The sequence below is a fragment of the Ochotona curzoniae genome, unplaced genomic scaffold (genome assembly GCF_017591425.1).
Source record: "Ochotona curzoniae isolate NIBS_2020 unplaced genomic scaffold, NIBS_Ocur_1.0 patch351, whole genome shotgun sequence".
Taxonomy (NCBI): domain Eukaryota; kingdom Metazoa; phylum Chordata; class Mammalia; order Lagomorpha; family Ochotonidae; genus Ochotona; species Ochotona curzoniae.
This window is the reverse complement of record NW_024466919.1, coordinates 52,607-69,853: the sequence shown is the minus strand read 5'-3', so window position 1 is coordinate 69,853 and position 17,247 is coordinate 52,607. Positions and strand designations below refer to the sequence as shown.

The following is a 17,247-nucleotide window of genomic DNA, read 5'->3' as shown; positions in this document are numbered from 1 at the left end:
AAAGCTCATAGATTTTAGATATCACACTGACTCCTTAGGAAAATTAGAATTTTTCTGTTTTTGTTCTTTTGAGTTCTCCTGTTTCTCTAAAATTTGTCAAAGATTATCAAAAGTGAGACTGAAATCTCATTTACAAGGTCTTTTAACAGCCTACAAGCTCATTTCTTTGCTACTGAAAAACTGAATTAATATACCAAAGACATATTACTCTAGCTTTTGCAAACTGATTTAATATTCACTTAGCTTTTTCACACATTACTGCTTCAACATAATTTTCTTCTCCCTCAAATGGTGGCAAACAGTAACTAAATCTCTCTCGCTACTGCTCTGTGTGTGTGTGTGTTTATATGTGTATGTGTTAACTATCTTTTCTCTAATAGTTTCTTCCTATTTTAATCCAGCTCCAACTAGTTAAAAATAAAAAATACTTAAACAAATTATTTATTTTCACAAAAATCTAGCTGACACTGTGTTTTAGAGTATTTTTCTCCTAGTAATTGATGCCATTCTTTTACAGTCCTCTTTGGTTCTTTTGTGCACAAAGTTCATTTTTTTTACAAATTCATTAATGTTTGTGGATAATCACAACTAGAAAAATATCTACCCCATTATTTGAGGGAGAGAAGATGAGAGAAACAGAGAGAGAAACAGAGGGAGCAGAGAGGAGAGGAGGGTAGAGGAGGAGGGCATATTTATATATTCACAGATCATATACATATTACATATATATATATACATATCTATCTATCTATCTAACTAACTAACTAACTAGGAACAACTAGGAGAAAGTATTTATATCAATCCCAGACCTTATTTCATTTTAGAGTCTCTTCGTGTGTGTGGTTCCTGAATTTTTGGAAACTCACCTTTCTTTAAGTCTAATTGTTTATGTTTGACTCTTTGAAATGTCTTGTTCTGGGCCCAGTGCGATGACTCAATGGCTAAATCCTCACCTTGTAAGCTCCAGGATGGGTGCCGGTTTATGTCCTGGTTGCTTCATTTCCCACCTAGCTCTCTGCTTACAGCCTAGGAAGGCAGTAGAGGATGTTGCAAAGTCTTGGGACAGTTCCTGTGGATACCCAGAGGAAGTTCCTGGCTCCTGGCTTGGGATTGGCTCAGTTCTAGTCATTGTGGCTACTTGGGGAGGGAACCAGCAGATGGAAGATCTATCTCTTTGTCTCTCCTTGTTTTCATAAATCTGACCAGCTTTTCCAATTAAAAAAAAATCTTAAAGAAAAAATTCCCCTGTTCTTAAGCATTCTATCCAAGTATCTTCTAAACACTTTAGTCTCTTGTCCATTACTACAAAAATCATTCAAGATGAACTATATGGTTTCCGGTGTTGATTATTTAGTCCCCATCCATAATAGCCTTTTCCCCATGACATGAACAAAACCCGAGAATAGCTATGGATGCACTAATTCACAAAATGTCTCATTTATAGTTGTGAGCAAATTCTACACCGACAGGTAGATTAAAAAGCAGAGATTCTGAAGTCAGATTGTCTCACATTTCAGTTAGGCTCTGCCACTCGATCATTCATGGCCAAGTAAATTTATTAGCAAGATTTCTCTAAATGTTTATATATATTGATTTCCTAATTGTTAAAATGTAGGTAATTAACTTGTCTTTTAAATTACTTGTCATTGAAATCCTGTAAGGCTCTATCAGGTACACACGTATAGCACTGAAAATAGTACCTAGTATAAAATAATAACAACATACCGTGGCAACCACTTCTCCATGGCCTGGGGCCACAAAGAATGGGTATCAGGTGCCCGACCTCGTCTGATCTTGGAATCTAAGCAGGGTCGGGCCTGGTTAGTACTTGGATGGGAGAATGGGTATCAGAATACCGATATTACCATCATTATTTGTAGTAATATTCATATTAGCGGCAACTAGAATTGGTATACTAACTGGCTCATTCCAGTTTTTCATCCTAGGATTCAATGATTCTACACCTCAGGAAATATAATCAGACACAACAAAACTACACTTAAGTTCCCAAATCTGCTACCTTTTAAGAAGCAATTCCAGGAAATATATAAAGCAAGTCCAGTTCTACCTTTGGGTTTAAGCGTACACACTTCCATTCTCTGTGGCTTCCTATATCAACATTTTAGTTTGACAGGAATGTGTGCATGCACACTACATTTTACATTTTGCATGGACACACACACAACCACACATTCAACATAAAAGAACACAAATCATTGTGAAATCAAAGGAAGAAAACTGCAATATAGGCAACACAGACTAAATATCTGTTATTAATTCAGTCAAGCTGCTCTTGGCAAAAGGATTGGTTGTTAACAGGATGTTGAAACAGTATGCTCCACAGCAAATGACAACTTATTTTTCCAATATTATTTTAAATGTAACAACAAATATTCTTTAATAGTGAGAATGGAAAATCTTCTGGACATCTTTTAGGGAAGGAATTCCCTTGGCTGTATTCAAAGAAGCTAAAATGTTAATATTTCAAATCAAAGGATGAACATAAATATTTGAAACCTATTATCTATACCCTTAGGTGCTTCTGTATTTTCTACAGCTAACTCAGAGGGCATAAAATATATTCTTTTCACCTTTGTATTCTCCAAAAATACCCCAGCAGCTTTTGAAAAAGAAGAAATTCAATAGATAATTGTTTTAAATTGGATGGTTCATTAATTCCGAAGTGATTGATGAGTCTAAAATGCATTCTCATTAATACAGGAAAGAGTTATTTTACAAGGATACAAAACAGTGTTGATCATGACCAAACTACTGCCTGACCCAGACCAACAATCGCTCTTTCCTTGGTTACACTTCCTAAAAGCACCAGTGAAATCAATCATTAATATTTTAATTTTATCTTTGCCAAAAGAATTCACACTGAGATTTCCGTTTTGTGTAGTCAGATAAGTCTGACAGTGCCATGCAGGAAGAAATATAAATCATTCCAAAAAGAACAGGAACTTGTAAACTGAAACTGACATTTTTTTAAACAGATCTTAAGGGTAGACATGTTAGACTGATGTATAAAGTTCCTCTTCTAAACGATTATGAAGAAAAACTTAACAGACACACTGAAGATGATAAAATGTGCAGCAGAGGGATTACAGTTTATGCACCTGGGTACAGACAGCTTGCCATTTTTAGTTCAGGTAAGACACATCTAACACTCCAGGTCTGTTATCAGGGACTCGCTTCAAAGTCGTAAAGCAAGCATTGCTTCAAGCATCTATCTTCTTGAATCAGAAACATCTTAAATATATTCCTCTCTACAACTGTAAAGATACTGATTCATTTCTTTAATGTGTCTTGCTTTAAAGGGCTTAGTTAAATAAATGAAAAATAATAAATCATGTATGTAGATAAGAAATAATATCACAGCAGTAGAAACCATTTAACTGGTACTAAGAAATGGTTAGTGTTTCCAAAATATATCATAGTATTCATTCTACTGACATTAATCAAGAAGCTTCAATTTCAAAAAAATTTTTTTAGTACAAAACAAATGTTTTGTAACTAGGGTACATTTACAGTCGCTTAACCTTAATCTGAAGAGTTTTCCAAGGTGTACATTTCTCTCATAACTAAAGTCATGTTGCTTTTGCCATAATACTATACACAGTTTGACAGTTCCTGAAAACAAAGAATAGCATTGCTGTGAAAAAAATTTTTTTTCAATTCTGCCTGTCTTAAGAGTAAGTGACCACAGAACAGTAGCCTAAGCATCTCTCAACACCAAAATGTGAGCATACTAAATAGTTTCCTATTTTGTTAACTGAAACAGTTGGGTTGGGTGAAACGGTAGTTTAAATATTTATCTTTATTCAGTATTTTTTTTCTGTCATCACTGCTTTATCAGAAACCGCACAGTTTCCAAGGATTCTGTATGGAGTAGGGATGTTTTTTCCTCTCCAAGGCCATCTGCTAAAGTCTCTCCCAAAGATGTTAAAGGCAGTCATCAGATGCATTCCTATATTTCAGTTTCTCCCAAAATAAACTGGTTCAATTGGGAATGAGATGAAAAAGTTTTAGGAGCTTTCTAAAAACAGCTCATAATTCTGCATAAAAAGATAAGGAAAGAAATATACCACTTTCAAATAAAAGGTCTCCTTGAATGTATTTGAAGTCCTAGAATTCATTTATATGATGACAGTGTAGGAGGAAATGAGCTGAGATCTGCAGGTTTATATTCTGAGCTTGAAGGAGTTACAATAAGGATAGATACATATTGCCCATCAATAAAATAGGAAGATATAACAGAAAACTTAAACCAAGTCAGATCTCAATCAAACACCACAATAACTGGTAGTGGTGGGGAATGCTAATATGAATAGAGGGATCACAGCCAACTAAGATTTTCATGGAATTTCCTGCTATTTTCTACATGGGATATCAATGATTCATAACCTAGTTTCGCTTTAAATGAGCCACAGGTTTTTGTAAGATTTCCTTTTTACAGGTACTAGAGTATTTTTTCTTATCTATTTGCTTGATTTCAAGTTGTTTCTTTTCTTTTTGAAATGAGTAAGGTAAGAAAAACTAGAGATGAGGCGTCTGGAAATCTTCATTCTACAGAGACAACTGTTCCAATTCTCTTGGAATTCACAAGATCTATAACGCTGACTTTTTACATATGGTGAGTGTTATCTGTGGAAACCCAGCATCTTCACCAACTTCCCCATATCTAATAAAGGACAACACATAGGACAGTTACCACAGACCAATCCATCAATCTCAGTGTGCTCAGAGGATCATGGGCCCCTGACCTTCCAAACCCAGCTATTTACTTAAACAGCAATTCTCTCCCCTCTTGACTCTAACGGTATTAAATTCCTCAACTACTTCCTCCCCCTTGACATCTTTCCTCTTTCCTTTTCTACGAGCAGCGTTTGTCCTTCGGCTGTAAACATCCAGGCTCCCTGAAGTAGGACTCCCAGATCAGAGTTAAACATCTGGAAGACATCCTTCTCCCACACCTTCAGGCCCAGAGTGGGATCAGCTCTGACTCCATGTTTCTGATTCTGGTTCCCATTCTAAGTGCCCCAAGTCCTATTTTCAAGCCTCTCACACCGGATGTTAGAAGTTTTCCATGTGCAGAGCTGCCGAGAGGTACTCTCCAAGTGCTGCTTTCACCTCTGCATACCCCGAATCTCCAATTACTCCTTATCCTTTTCAGGTACAACTTCTTTGTTCCACACTAAGCATCACCCCAACGTTGACTCAGGGTTACACTATATTTTCAATAAATCTCCTGGCAAAGCTCTCTACTAGTGTGACCTATACAGTGCTATCTGCCTATCTCTGTCTTACACTGCTCCATTCACAATCTCCATTACATCTAGGTTTTTAGGTATAAAGAGAAGTGAGAAAGTGAGAAAGTGTAATTGGACACGGATAAAGACTGCTGGCCTCACAGTCCAGGCTCAGCAGAGAATGGAGAGGATGGGTGACATCGGCACAGGAAACACCTCTAAGGTTACTCCCTAATCAGCTCTGACCAACTACTCTCATGAAGGAAGGACTGTCCTGTGTCACCACATCTTCTCAGTTTTCAGCTGAAGTCAGAAATCTAGATTTATATAAAATCTAACTTTAAAATATTAGCCACTAGTTGAAATGTAAACATAATATAGGTCAACATACTATGAGCCAAAGAAAGAAATCTCTACGGATTGGATATGGTTCAAAGGTTGCTAGCTCCAATGTCTAGTTGTTCCTAAACAACTCCTTCACCAAGAAACCTCTTCATGGTCTCTCTTCTCTGCTTTGTCCTCAGAATATTCTTGCTAACATTAAATTTTGCTAATGAAAAGTTTCAGACATTCTTTTTATATATAATTCACTGCTTAAGCGAAGCTCTGTCATTTCAATGCATAAATCCTTACAAAGTCAGTTGTACTTTTCTCCCATTTCTTATTCACTTTTTTCTTATCTCTGTGTAACCTCTTTGTGGACAACCTCTTTGAGGACAACTCACACATTATCATTTCTACAATTCTCACAATACCTTCCAAAGCACACTCAAAAACATACTTATTCAAGAGTGTAAGCTATCTCTTGGTAGGGACCGGCATGGTCGCCTAGTGGCTAAAGTCCTTGCCTTGCATGCACTGGGATCCCCTATGGTTCTAATCCCTGCAGCCCCACTTCCCATCTAACTCTCTGCCTGTGGCCTGGGAAAGCAGTCAAGGACGGCCCAAAGTGTTGGGACTCTACACCTACATGGGAGATTCAGAAGAAGCTCCTGGCTCCCGACTTTGGATCAGTTCATTTCCGGCTGTTGCAGCCACTTGGGGAGTGAATCATCGGATGGAAGGTCTTCCTCTCTGTCTCTCCTCCTCTTTGTATATCTGCCTTTCCAATAAAAATAAATAAATCTTATTAAAAATATATCTCCTGGTAGTTTACAAAGTAAAGGCATTTTTGAAAAAGGAAATATAAGCTCCATGTCACTGACAGCAGCCTTGAACAATCTGTCATCTTATGCTGCCATACATACATGTGTAGGAGTAAGCTGTCTTCACAGATACTTCTATAATATGCATATGCCTATAACAAGCAACTTGTGCAGTCTTTTATATCCATCTAAAACGGAGTGACAGAACAGCTCAGTGTTTAACAGCATGGATTAAAGAGACTGCCTAAGTTTCAGTCCACACTGGACTAACCACTTACTGTCCATGTTCTCTCAAGGAAATTATGCAATTTCTATGCTACATGGTTCCCTAAAGTGTACAGGCCTACTGATTACATTACCTACCTCAGAGAACATGTGAGAATTAGTGTACAGGCAATACTTGAGCATAATGCCTAATACAGAAAGCTCAGTAAATCATAGCCATTATTATCTCACATTAGGTAATAACACATACTTACAGAAGAAACATATGATGTCAAAATTTATAGTCTGGGGTAGACATTTATCTTAGCAGTTAAAATACAGACTAGGAGTCCAAGGTTGGAACGTCTGGGTTCCAGATCAGCTTCTAGCTTCTGACTCCAGCTTTCTGCTGATGAAGACACTAGGAATGGTACCAGAACAGGTACTTATGGGAGACCCTCAAAGCTCTTGGAATCTTTCTGTAGTCAGGGCTCTTACACATTTGCAGAATGAACTAAGGGCTCTTTTTCTCTAGCCCTTTTGATATCCCCAATTTATATAAATAATTTCTTAAAGATTAAATTATTTTATAAAATGTATAATCCATTTTAAATGACATTTAAAATTATTTCAGAAAAAAAAAACCCAGAAGTAGAACTAAGTAGTATTTTAGGATTGTGCTCCAGCATCTATTTGTATCTTAAAACACAAAAACTGTACTGAGAAGTAGGATGATTCTAAAAGGTTTATAGATTTTAGTTCTCACGCTAAAAGTGTGTACACATACACATGCAGGTAGCTTCAGAAGCCTACTACTATTTACATAAAGTAGGCTTTCAATAATTATTGCCTAGTAACACAAATTGCTCTACTTGTTATGTTGCAGTTTGTTTTGTTTTGTTTTTGCTGATATGCACAGACTGCTGGCCCTCTTCAGATAGGGTCCTCCAATGGTAGCATCAGGAATGTGCACAATGATTTGCAGGGGAGACGCTTTGCTGTTCTTCATGTGATCTGTTCTAATTAATTTCAAAATGAAAGGAAACACAACATGATATTGTACCTGCACAACTCAGGCAACTGATTAACTGAATGGTACCTGGATGAACCTTTTGAAGCTGTGAGTGTGAAGAATTGTTGTTCTTAATTCTCTAATCTCAGCAGGAATCTCCATTCCTGGCTGGATAAATTCCTTAAGAATACTTGGAATAGATCCCGGAATATTCAGATCATTCTGTTATTAAATGTCTGATTAGGCACTGAGTGTTGTGCTGCAGCAGGATCAAGTTTTGCAGAGATGGTATCACATGGGAGTGCAAGTTCCAGTCCTGGGTGGTACATTTCTAATCCAGGGATTTGCTGACCGGCCTTGTAAGGCAGTGGAGCATGACTCAAGTGGTTGGAATGCTGTACCCAGGCGGGAAATAAAGATGGAGCTCCTGGCTTCTGTTCTTAGCTTGCCCCAGACCTTGCCATTTGTGGCGATTTGAGAAGTGAACCAGAAGATATGGAAAATGCTTCCCGCTCCCTTTCTGTAACTCTACCTTTTAAATAAATAAGTAAAAATATTTTTAAGTCTATTTAATTTAGAATGCCCACATTAGGGCCTTCCTTAAGATACCTCTTAGCTATAGCCAAGGAAAGGGCAAAGGTCTTCACTTCACCAAAACTGAAGGTACAGGCCAACTGAGTCTCTTTGTATGAGTTGCCAATATGCTCCATTTTTTTGTGTGTTTGTTCACCTCGGTAGAGGGTACTGTAATAAATACAACACTCCCTATTTCTAAGAGGTATGCTCCTTTCCTCTTCCTGACATGGGAATGGAGTGGTGGGAGGAGAAATGATTCATTTGGGTCAGCATCTTAGTCTTTCACAAATCCTGAAGTCTTTGCCTTACAGACAGAAGACACAATAGAAATTGTCCATGGTTACAGCTTTGTTTGTTTGTTTGCTTGTACTTACTAAATCTGATCTTGGGATATGCTGTGGGCAGGGATGTATTCAAAATTTTTAACAAGCAGGAGTATCCACTGATAAGATTCTAGACTCAGAATAGGAACAAGATACTGCAGATCCTGTACAGCACTTCCCAGTTACTGGAAAGATCAAGGCAAATTGGGGATGCTGGCAATGTTGCCACAAGAGTGTTCAGGGAGTCATGGGTTTTGTATTAATATACTTTGATATTCAAATAACAAGACAGCTGTAATAATGCAAATCAGATGATTATTTCTCTTGCTTGTGGCAGCATTCAAGAAGATTCGAAACAAAGGTGTCTCCACTGTATTTGTGCCTGATGAGAGGCCATGCCAGGCCCTCCTGCCAATCTCTCTTCATGGCTGTCTACTGACTTTTATCTCACCAAGCTGAATTACTTCCCATTTATTCGCCTGACCCTTGGGAAATGCACATCTCTAAAAATCAAGATGTACAGTGTTGCAGACCACTCCAGACTCTCCTTGCTGCCAACTTCGTTAGCTCTTTTTTTGCCTAGTCAGATGGATGAAGGGTGCTACAATAAATGTGTCTGAAACAGTCCTTGCATCTCTCCAAAGAAGACATTTTGCACATACTTCTCCAGTTTTTAACAATGCATCTCTTAGAGCTGCCTTCACTTCTGTTGATAGATGGGAGGGGTAAAGAATGCAAAGCACTTCTGTCCTTTCTTCCCTGGGACAGAGAGGAAAACCAGAATCTTCTCAAAGATTGGAGAACTTAGGATATCCATCATGGGATGATGACTGGGGAGATTACAGTGAGGAATAGAGAAGGAACCCATGGAGCGGTATAGGAAATGATTGTTGGACTGCAAATGCCAAGAGAAGGATCTGGTCCAAACTAGAAATAGTTTCTTAGAGACTTTCCTTTTGGGAGATAAGAATTTAAAGTTATCTCTTCAGATTTCAGACAATTCCGGGCACCAGAGAAAATGTTGCTCCAACATCTACTCATGCTTATTTTAAAAAGCTTCAGAAATATGTGTGAGATTTCATTAAAGAAAAATGAGTTTGAAATTCATGTTGAATTAAAAATTTAAGAAGTCTATACTTGCGATTATTTAGAGATGCTAATATATCCACTGGGCATATATGTAGGTTTAATTAGAAACTGGAAAGAGCTTAGGATGTTCTTCCAAAACACATTTTTCTAGTATTATGATATAATATTCATGTGGTTCAAAAATAATGAAAAAAGATTTTCCTCAGAAATTATTTTTCATCAAAAGCATATATTTTTATTCATATAAGAAGCAAACTTGGTATAAGCTGATTTACTATTTTGGAATAGGCTTATTTCAGTCATTATACTCCTTTAAATTATGACACCAGCATTAAAACATCTGTTAAATCATAGCATCTGTTTCGTATTTTGGATGTATCGCTACAAATTAGAAAAGTGGTCTTTTTAATGAGCTCTGATCTAATAAGGAAGTCTTTCCAAAATAACAGATACCAAAGAAAGAACATGAGAAGACAAGTTCACTTTTTAGCACCCTCCCAGCAAAATATTTCTGAAGATCATATATCTTAAATAAAAGTTCTGCTAAATAAGGATATTTTATATTGAAAATCATTTTTACTATTTAGAGTTTGCTACGTCAGAATCCCTCTGTTTGTATATATTTGTGTGTGTGTTTGTGCCTGTGTGTAGACACATAAATTAACAAACAAAATTACATATCCAGAAAAGGCAGAGACAGACACTTGCATCATCCAGGAATAATCTTTTTTTTTTTTTTTTTTTTTTACAAAATATATTGTCTTGACATTCTATACAGCTATAAAGGTATAAGACAAACTCACAACATTACAGTCTCTATTTCCTAAGATATGCTTACACGTATAAATCCCAAGGTCTCTCTTGGTTGGGTCTTCATTATTGAACTGTATGTGAAGTCATACATGGCACAAACTCACCCCCTTTCCTATACTACCATGTTCTGTGTCTTTCCAATATTTCCTTGCAGTTTTCCAGTCATTCATAGACCTGTATTTGTCTTACACAAGAAGCATGTCAGCTTAAAGTTTAACACCAATGAGTTAGTTTGTCCAACTGTTTATGAGTTTAATATTTCATTTTAGGTCTTTTACATTTTATATTAATATTTCAGGCCTTTTACATTTTTATATTCTAATTTGGATCTGGCTAAGCTTTAAAAGCCTAATTTAAAGATGACCTATATTTAAAATGCTCAGCTTTATGTTTCAAAACTATCATAAAATACAGAAATCTTAAAGCATGATAGGTCATCATTGGTTAAACAGATCTCAAAGGATCTATGAAAGAACTAAGTCACTCACAAAACAAATCAGAGGGAACTCATTGGAAGGAAAGTTAGTAAAATGTGAAGAAAAGGTTAGTGTAAGAGACTTTTTACTACCTACTTTGTAGCTCCTAAATTATGTCACCAATAGACATAAGTACTGTCCTGAGGGTCTTTGCGCCCTAGACATGTCTTCTACAACTTCCCTTGAGGCACATGTTGTAGTCAGGCGGAGGAAGCCATTGCTCATGCTCATGGGAGCAGCAACTGCCTCCAACACCTTCCTTCCCACCAAGGAAGGGCTCCGACACTCACAGGCTTTATGAAAACACGTTAACTGCTTTATGAATGGGATACTAGAAGTTTACTTCCATCTCACTTCAAAAGCACTACTGACAGGGCCAGCCCCATTATGGTGCAGTGTGTTAATCCACTACCTGTGGCATCCTTTATGAGCACCGGTTAGAGTCCTGGCTGCCTACCTTTTGATCCAACTCCTTATTAATGTGCTGGAGAAAGGAATGGAAGATGGTCCTAGAGCTTGGCATCCTGCACTCATATGGTAGACCTGGATAGATTTCCAGGCTCCTCATTTGTCCTGGCCCTGCCAGGGATACCATGGCCATTTGGTCAGAAAAAACCAGCAGATGGCAGATTTCTCTCTACAGCTCAGCCTTTCAAATAAATAAGTCTTTTCAAAACAAAGTGTAATTGGTAGATATTGTAAACCTAGACTTGAGAACACATTATATGAATTCTTCATTGAAAAATCGAAAAGCTAAAATATCAACCACATGATTTAACAGTGCCTTCCAGGGCTATACAGATGGCTTACAAGAATTAGAGAAGTGTAAAACAACTGAGGCTAATCTCTTTTTAAAAGATTTAGAGACACAGATGGATGGAGGAAGGAGTGGGAAGGAAGACAGAGAGAGAGATATTTTTCCATTACTGGTTCATTCCCCAAATGCTCACAACAATTAGGGACGGCACAGGCTAAAGCCAAGAGCTAAAACCTCCATCCTCCTCTCCCTCAAGGGTGGCAGAGGCCCAAGCATTTGGGTCATTATCTGTTTCCTTCTGAGGTGCATTAGCAGGAAGTTGGATAGGAAGAAGAGTAACAGGGACTTCAACCTGCAGTCCAATACGAGATATCAGTGTTGCAAGTAACAGATCAACTTGCTGTACTGCAACTCCAACCCCTGAGGTTAGTTACTCTTCCATGTTCTGATTGGATTTAGTTAAACACACCTGAGATAAAAATCAACCTTATTTTAAAATTGGGTAAAACAAGATTTTTACAATAATCTGGGTAAACGTTTTCAATGCTTAATACCTTTTAATATCAAAACTCCTTTTTCCTAAAGTAAAGGTTAATGCTCTTACTGTTGCAAGTTCAATAACACGCATTTTTTTTTTTGTGACAGGTAAGACAATCTAGTTTAAGAAACTTTGTCATAAACATTTTGTGATTCCTATCACTACAAATCTTAACATATTCTGAAAAACTTGCCTCTGCCAGTTGAAAGAGTGCAGACTTTCCACAGCGTTTTACAGGCTCAGCACCACCCAGTTGCGAAGTATTTGAAGAAATCTATATTGAGAACAATAAAGAGTATTAGTGGTACTAGAATCTTTGATTCTCATTCATATGCATTCAAGAACTTTCTTTAGCTTATCCTCAGAATACCATGTCATGCTTTGATGACCAGTTTGAAAACAATTCTTGGCAAACAACCTCAAAAATAATTAAAAAAAAAACAGTAAGATTTCAGTAGCTAATTCAGGTACTATTTTGCACTGGCCAGGATTTATATTTAACACTACAAAATCTTAAGCCAAGACATGCATTTCCATTTCTAAAGACTAACGGAACTGGCCAAACACAAAAGGTTTAGAATCATCTTGTATTTCCCGATTTTCATTTTCAATTTCAGGAACATACTTGGTATCTCCATGGAAGACACTATCATCAGCATCAAGCTGCAATATGACAGGAACTTGGGAAGCTGAGTTATATATAAAAGATTGATTCTATCTTTGAGAGTAAGCCCTAAAGTACATGCAAAAACCAACAAGACAACATGTTAAAACTTTACAGTCAAGAAACTACATTATATCATGAATCAACATATAACATGATATTAACCGCTACTTTTATATATTTTGGCTGAACAATGGCTGGACATTGATAAACAGGACTGGTACTACGGTTTCTAAGTTTTAGACAGAAATTTCATTTTCAGTATCTAGCCTTGATAAGAGATGAGAAGGATATTCAGTCTTAAGGATACTTAGAAATCATTTATCCCACAGAGATTCTGTGATCTTTAGCATCACTAGCTATTTGAAGCTTTTTTATTCTTTGATTCTGCATTATTTCTCAGTTTAAGACAGAACTATTTCCCAATTCCACTTTAGAGGCATCCCTGCCTTGCAACCCCTCCCTTACAGGTGGTTGCAGGTTCCATGGGATTCTACAGAACTGTCAGCCCGAAGAGAGTAGGTGCTAGCAGCTATAGGGAATTTGTCCTAGAACAATTGTTTAATAAGAGGCCTTTGTAGACATATATGTTTAGTAGGACTGTTCAGTCCTTTAAAAAGGGTCCAGTGTAACCACTTTTTGAGGACTCCTTTCTCCTGGGTGCTATTGATTTTAACACAGTCCTTTCCTATCCATTACAATCATCTACTTTTTCTTGAGGAGATAAACTGACAGGGCTCAATCTTCCTGAAGTTTGCAATATTTTCCTCTAGCCAAATTTTCACTGATAAATGCCACTTCTACCTTTCTAGACAAGCTGAATTCAATTACTCACCTTATCTCTAGTCTAAGAGAAAGCACATTAATATCACCAACTTAGAGATTTAAGGGATTGAGGGACTGAACATAAATGCCAGTCTCCTGAACCACGGTTGTATAATAGAAAGGACTTGGCCTCTGTGCCAACAGACATGGTTTCATTACTAACTGTTGTGTGTGTGGACTTAAACCAATAAAACTGAATGCCATTTACTTCACCTTTAAAATAGAAACAATAATTATCTGTCCCATATTACACTGTGAAGATTAGATAGGATGTGAGTGCATGGCACAGGACTGAGGCCACACTTTGCTCCCAACAGATGTTAATGCGATACTATACACATGTAAAATTAATGAGTTTTTCATTTTTTACACTAATAAAACCTCTTAGTATAATTCAAAAATGAATTACACCCTGAAATTGATTGGAATTTAAAGCTGCATTGTCTGAGGAGACTTATTAAATCTATTAATTCATAAAATATTAATGTCACCCAATTAAGAATTACCAAAGGACAACAAGTTGAGCAGACCTGCACTTCACAGCCCTGGTGTGTTTTGTAGTTCTTTTCCTTGCTCTCTGCTGTTGCTTTCATAGCTTTTTTGGTTCCTGACTCTGTCTCCATATATCCTGAGCCTCATGCAGAACATGGCACACAGAGGTTCATGGAAAAATCACCGACTGCATGGATGCAGTGTCTGGGCTCTGAGCACAGCGGTCTGAGTAGGTGATTGGGAAGGATTTCTTGCGTTTCAGGATTCACACAGGCTTAATGAGAACAACTTTCCTCACTGCTTCTGGGAGTGTTTTTGCGTAGTTTTAGGTAGAGGGTAATATTTTAAATGCTCTTGGTTACTAGAAGCCTGATTTCCAATAAGGCATGTGTGCATGAATGTGAGGGAAGAGGGAGAGGGTGGAATTTTAACATAGTACAGAAGTTTAACACTTCCAGAATCTTCTAATAATAAAAATCTCATGGAATGATTTAGTGGTGACACACACTTTCTAAAAATGTCTTTTGACTTCTTAATTGGGAATGGAAAGTTAGATACATGTTAATTACAATGACTTGTTATCTAAATTTCTTAGCAGAATATGACCCTGATAATCTTTCTCTGGAGAATATTCTTCTTGAGATCTTATCAGCAGCGTCTTCCTTTCTTCCTGCTTTTCAGGCCATGCTTTGCTGCAGTTAGTCCTTGAGTCAGGGGTTGGGGATCCTGCCCACTGGCTTTTTAAGGCTCACGAAATCTTTCCGACTGATGGTGCCACAGTAACTACAGGCAGGACTGCAAATTCAATCAGTCTACAGCAGGCTAAATTTTAAGTTAATAATTGTGTTTGGCCTATGAATGATATAAACATCCAAGTGGCTCTTGGCAGAAAAATGGTTCCCCACCCAACCCTGCCCTGAATGCCATTTCTCCTCCTCAAGGTTTTGTCTTCGGCTCTCTATTTATTTATACATTTTCTCTCAGCAATCTCACCTGTAATGATGGATTCAAGGTCAAATATAGCTCATCTAGTGCTGATCTGTTTTTTCACTGCTCAATCCTATCTACACTTTTCTAATTGAGAGACATGTATACCATTCATTCAACTAAAGCAATAAAAAACTTGGCTATGGAGGGAAGTTGATGTTTGCTATGTTGGTGAGTGGGGGCCACACTGCATAATATATTTGTGGCTGTACTTTTTATTTTCCTGAAACTGGATGACACTTGCTAACCTGTTAACTTTCTGGTAGTCTCCTTTTGGGGGGGGAGGGAGCAATGAAAGGGAGGGGAGCTATTACATAACATTTAGATAAACAGTGTTCATCCATAAAGGCTAGCACAATCGTACAAGAGTAGGATTGTGCAACTGTACAGCAGTACAACAGTACAGCAAAAGTGCTAAGAAAAATCATCAACCTGGACTTTAAATGATTAATTTTATGGTTGCTTGAGCATACCAAATAAATAGATAGTAAAGACCAGAATCAAATTAGGTAATGGTGGAAGTCTTTCATAATTATGATGGGTATCATAAATACTATAGCCTGAAAAAAATTATAATTGTTGAATGAATAAATGAATCAAAGAAGAAACGAACAATATGAGGACAACAGGTTTTCTGTACAATGAAATATGAATGATTCTAATAAAAGGCATAATGCATTCACTGATTAGTTGCAGTAAAAATGTACAGTGTTCATAAAGAGGGTAATAACCTGTAACATATTGAGCATTCCATCATGAAAATGAATGCTTTAAATTTGTACCTATTGTTCAAATCCAAAATGACAATATCTTAAATTTGGTAAGATTATTGTTGTATTTAAATTGGCAAAGAATCTTCCCCAAGGGAAGTTTTAATGTCTAAATAACTTAGCTCTATATGTCTTCAAGATAATTAATGTAATTTTTAATACCCTACAGCAAAGAAGAGCATGTGAGGAAGGCAGTAACTCCCTCATGGCATCATAGTTGGTCATTAACTTTCAGTAAACCAGAACTAAAAACTAACTGATAAGTCACCCTACCTGTAAATAATGAAAGACAGATTAAAAATTCATTCTGACCACCTTAATGAATCAGAATCTGGAAACATAGTGACGGCACTTCAATGAGCCACGTTCAATGTGGATGAGATGGGTGTTAACACGGACTGGAAGATGGGTTGAAGGGGGTGGAACACAATGTTGGACACTTCTGTACTTCATTTCTAGATCCTATGAAGCACCTACACTAAATTTTTTTCTTAAATATAGTCATTCATAAGGAACCTATACACATAATAGACTTTGGCATGTTTCATGATTCTATGTAAGTTAACTTCAGTGGGCTTTAAAACGATCAGATATTAAGAAGCAAAAATATCCTCAGCTTCCAAGGCAGAGACTCAGAACTTGCTGTGAAGAAACAAATTACATTTTCATCTTAAAGAGACACTCACGGCTTATTGTTTATTAAGCAGTATTGCCCAGATAAATGTTTACACAATAAATGACCAATTCCAGGAGATCTAGCTAAATATCTTCGAGAGTTACAAGAGTCTATAAATAAAATTATAGTAGGAATACCTAATAAAAATTTTGCAAGCTTGATCACAAAACCAAACACTTTGAAAGAGTACATTGTTTCCTATAATAAGTAAACAGGTGCTTATCTCTAAGTAAGTAATTGTCGAATGGGGTCTGATCCTTTTTTAAAAGGGCTGAGGGCACTGAATGACCACTGGGCCCTTTTCCTAAATCACAAACTCTGAGACAGACACACAACTGTCTGTGTTTGACAAACATATCTTCTAGATCTGGTGTTTTAAGATCTGAGAATTTCAGCTAGATAATTAGGATGAAAATTTCAAGTCTTTGAATTTCCTCAACGGTGATGGTGTTGTATGAAACAATTATTAAGAGCTTTGGGAACATCATCATGGTTAGTAATTATAGCCTGTTCTATTTCTATTGCAATATCTATGTTCATAGCATATCTTATTAGATCACCTAGTTAGTTCTTGTTTAGCTTTTTTAAACAAACCAGCCCACAATTAATTAGGCTGACAATATGGTAAGATCATAAGATGTTAGGGAC

At 37.0% G+C, this 17,247-nt stretch overlaps 1 protein-coding gene across 5 annotated transcripts in view; it reads right to left on the bottom strand.

Annotated features, from left to right (window-relative positions):
- The window catches only part of LOC121167246 (HMG box transcription factor BBX), a 109,785-nt gene that overhangs the window by 49,943 nt on the left and 42,595 nt on the right, over nucleotides 1–17,247 (bottom strand). For all 5 annotated transcript variants that reach the window (XM_040996656.1, XM_040996657.1, XM_040996659.1 and 2 more), the window contains one exon: nucleotides 12,379–12,459. In XM_040996656.1, the coding sequence (XP_040852590.1) occupies nucleotides 12,379–12,459 (81 nt within the window). The remainder of the gene's footprint in view (nucleotides 1–12,378; nucleotides 12,460–17,247) is intronic.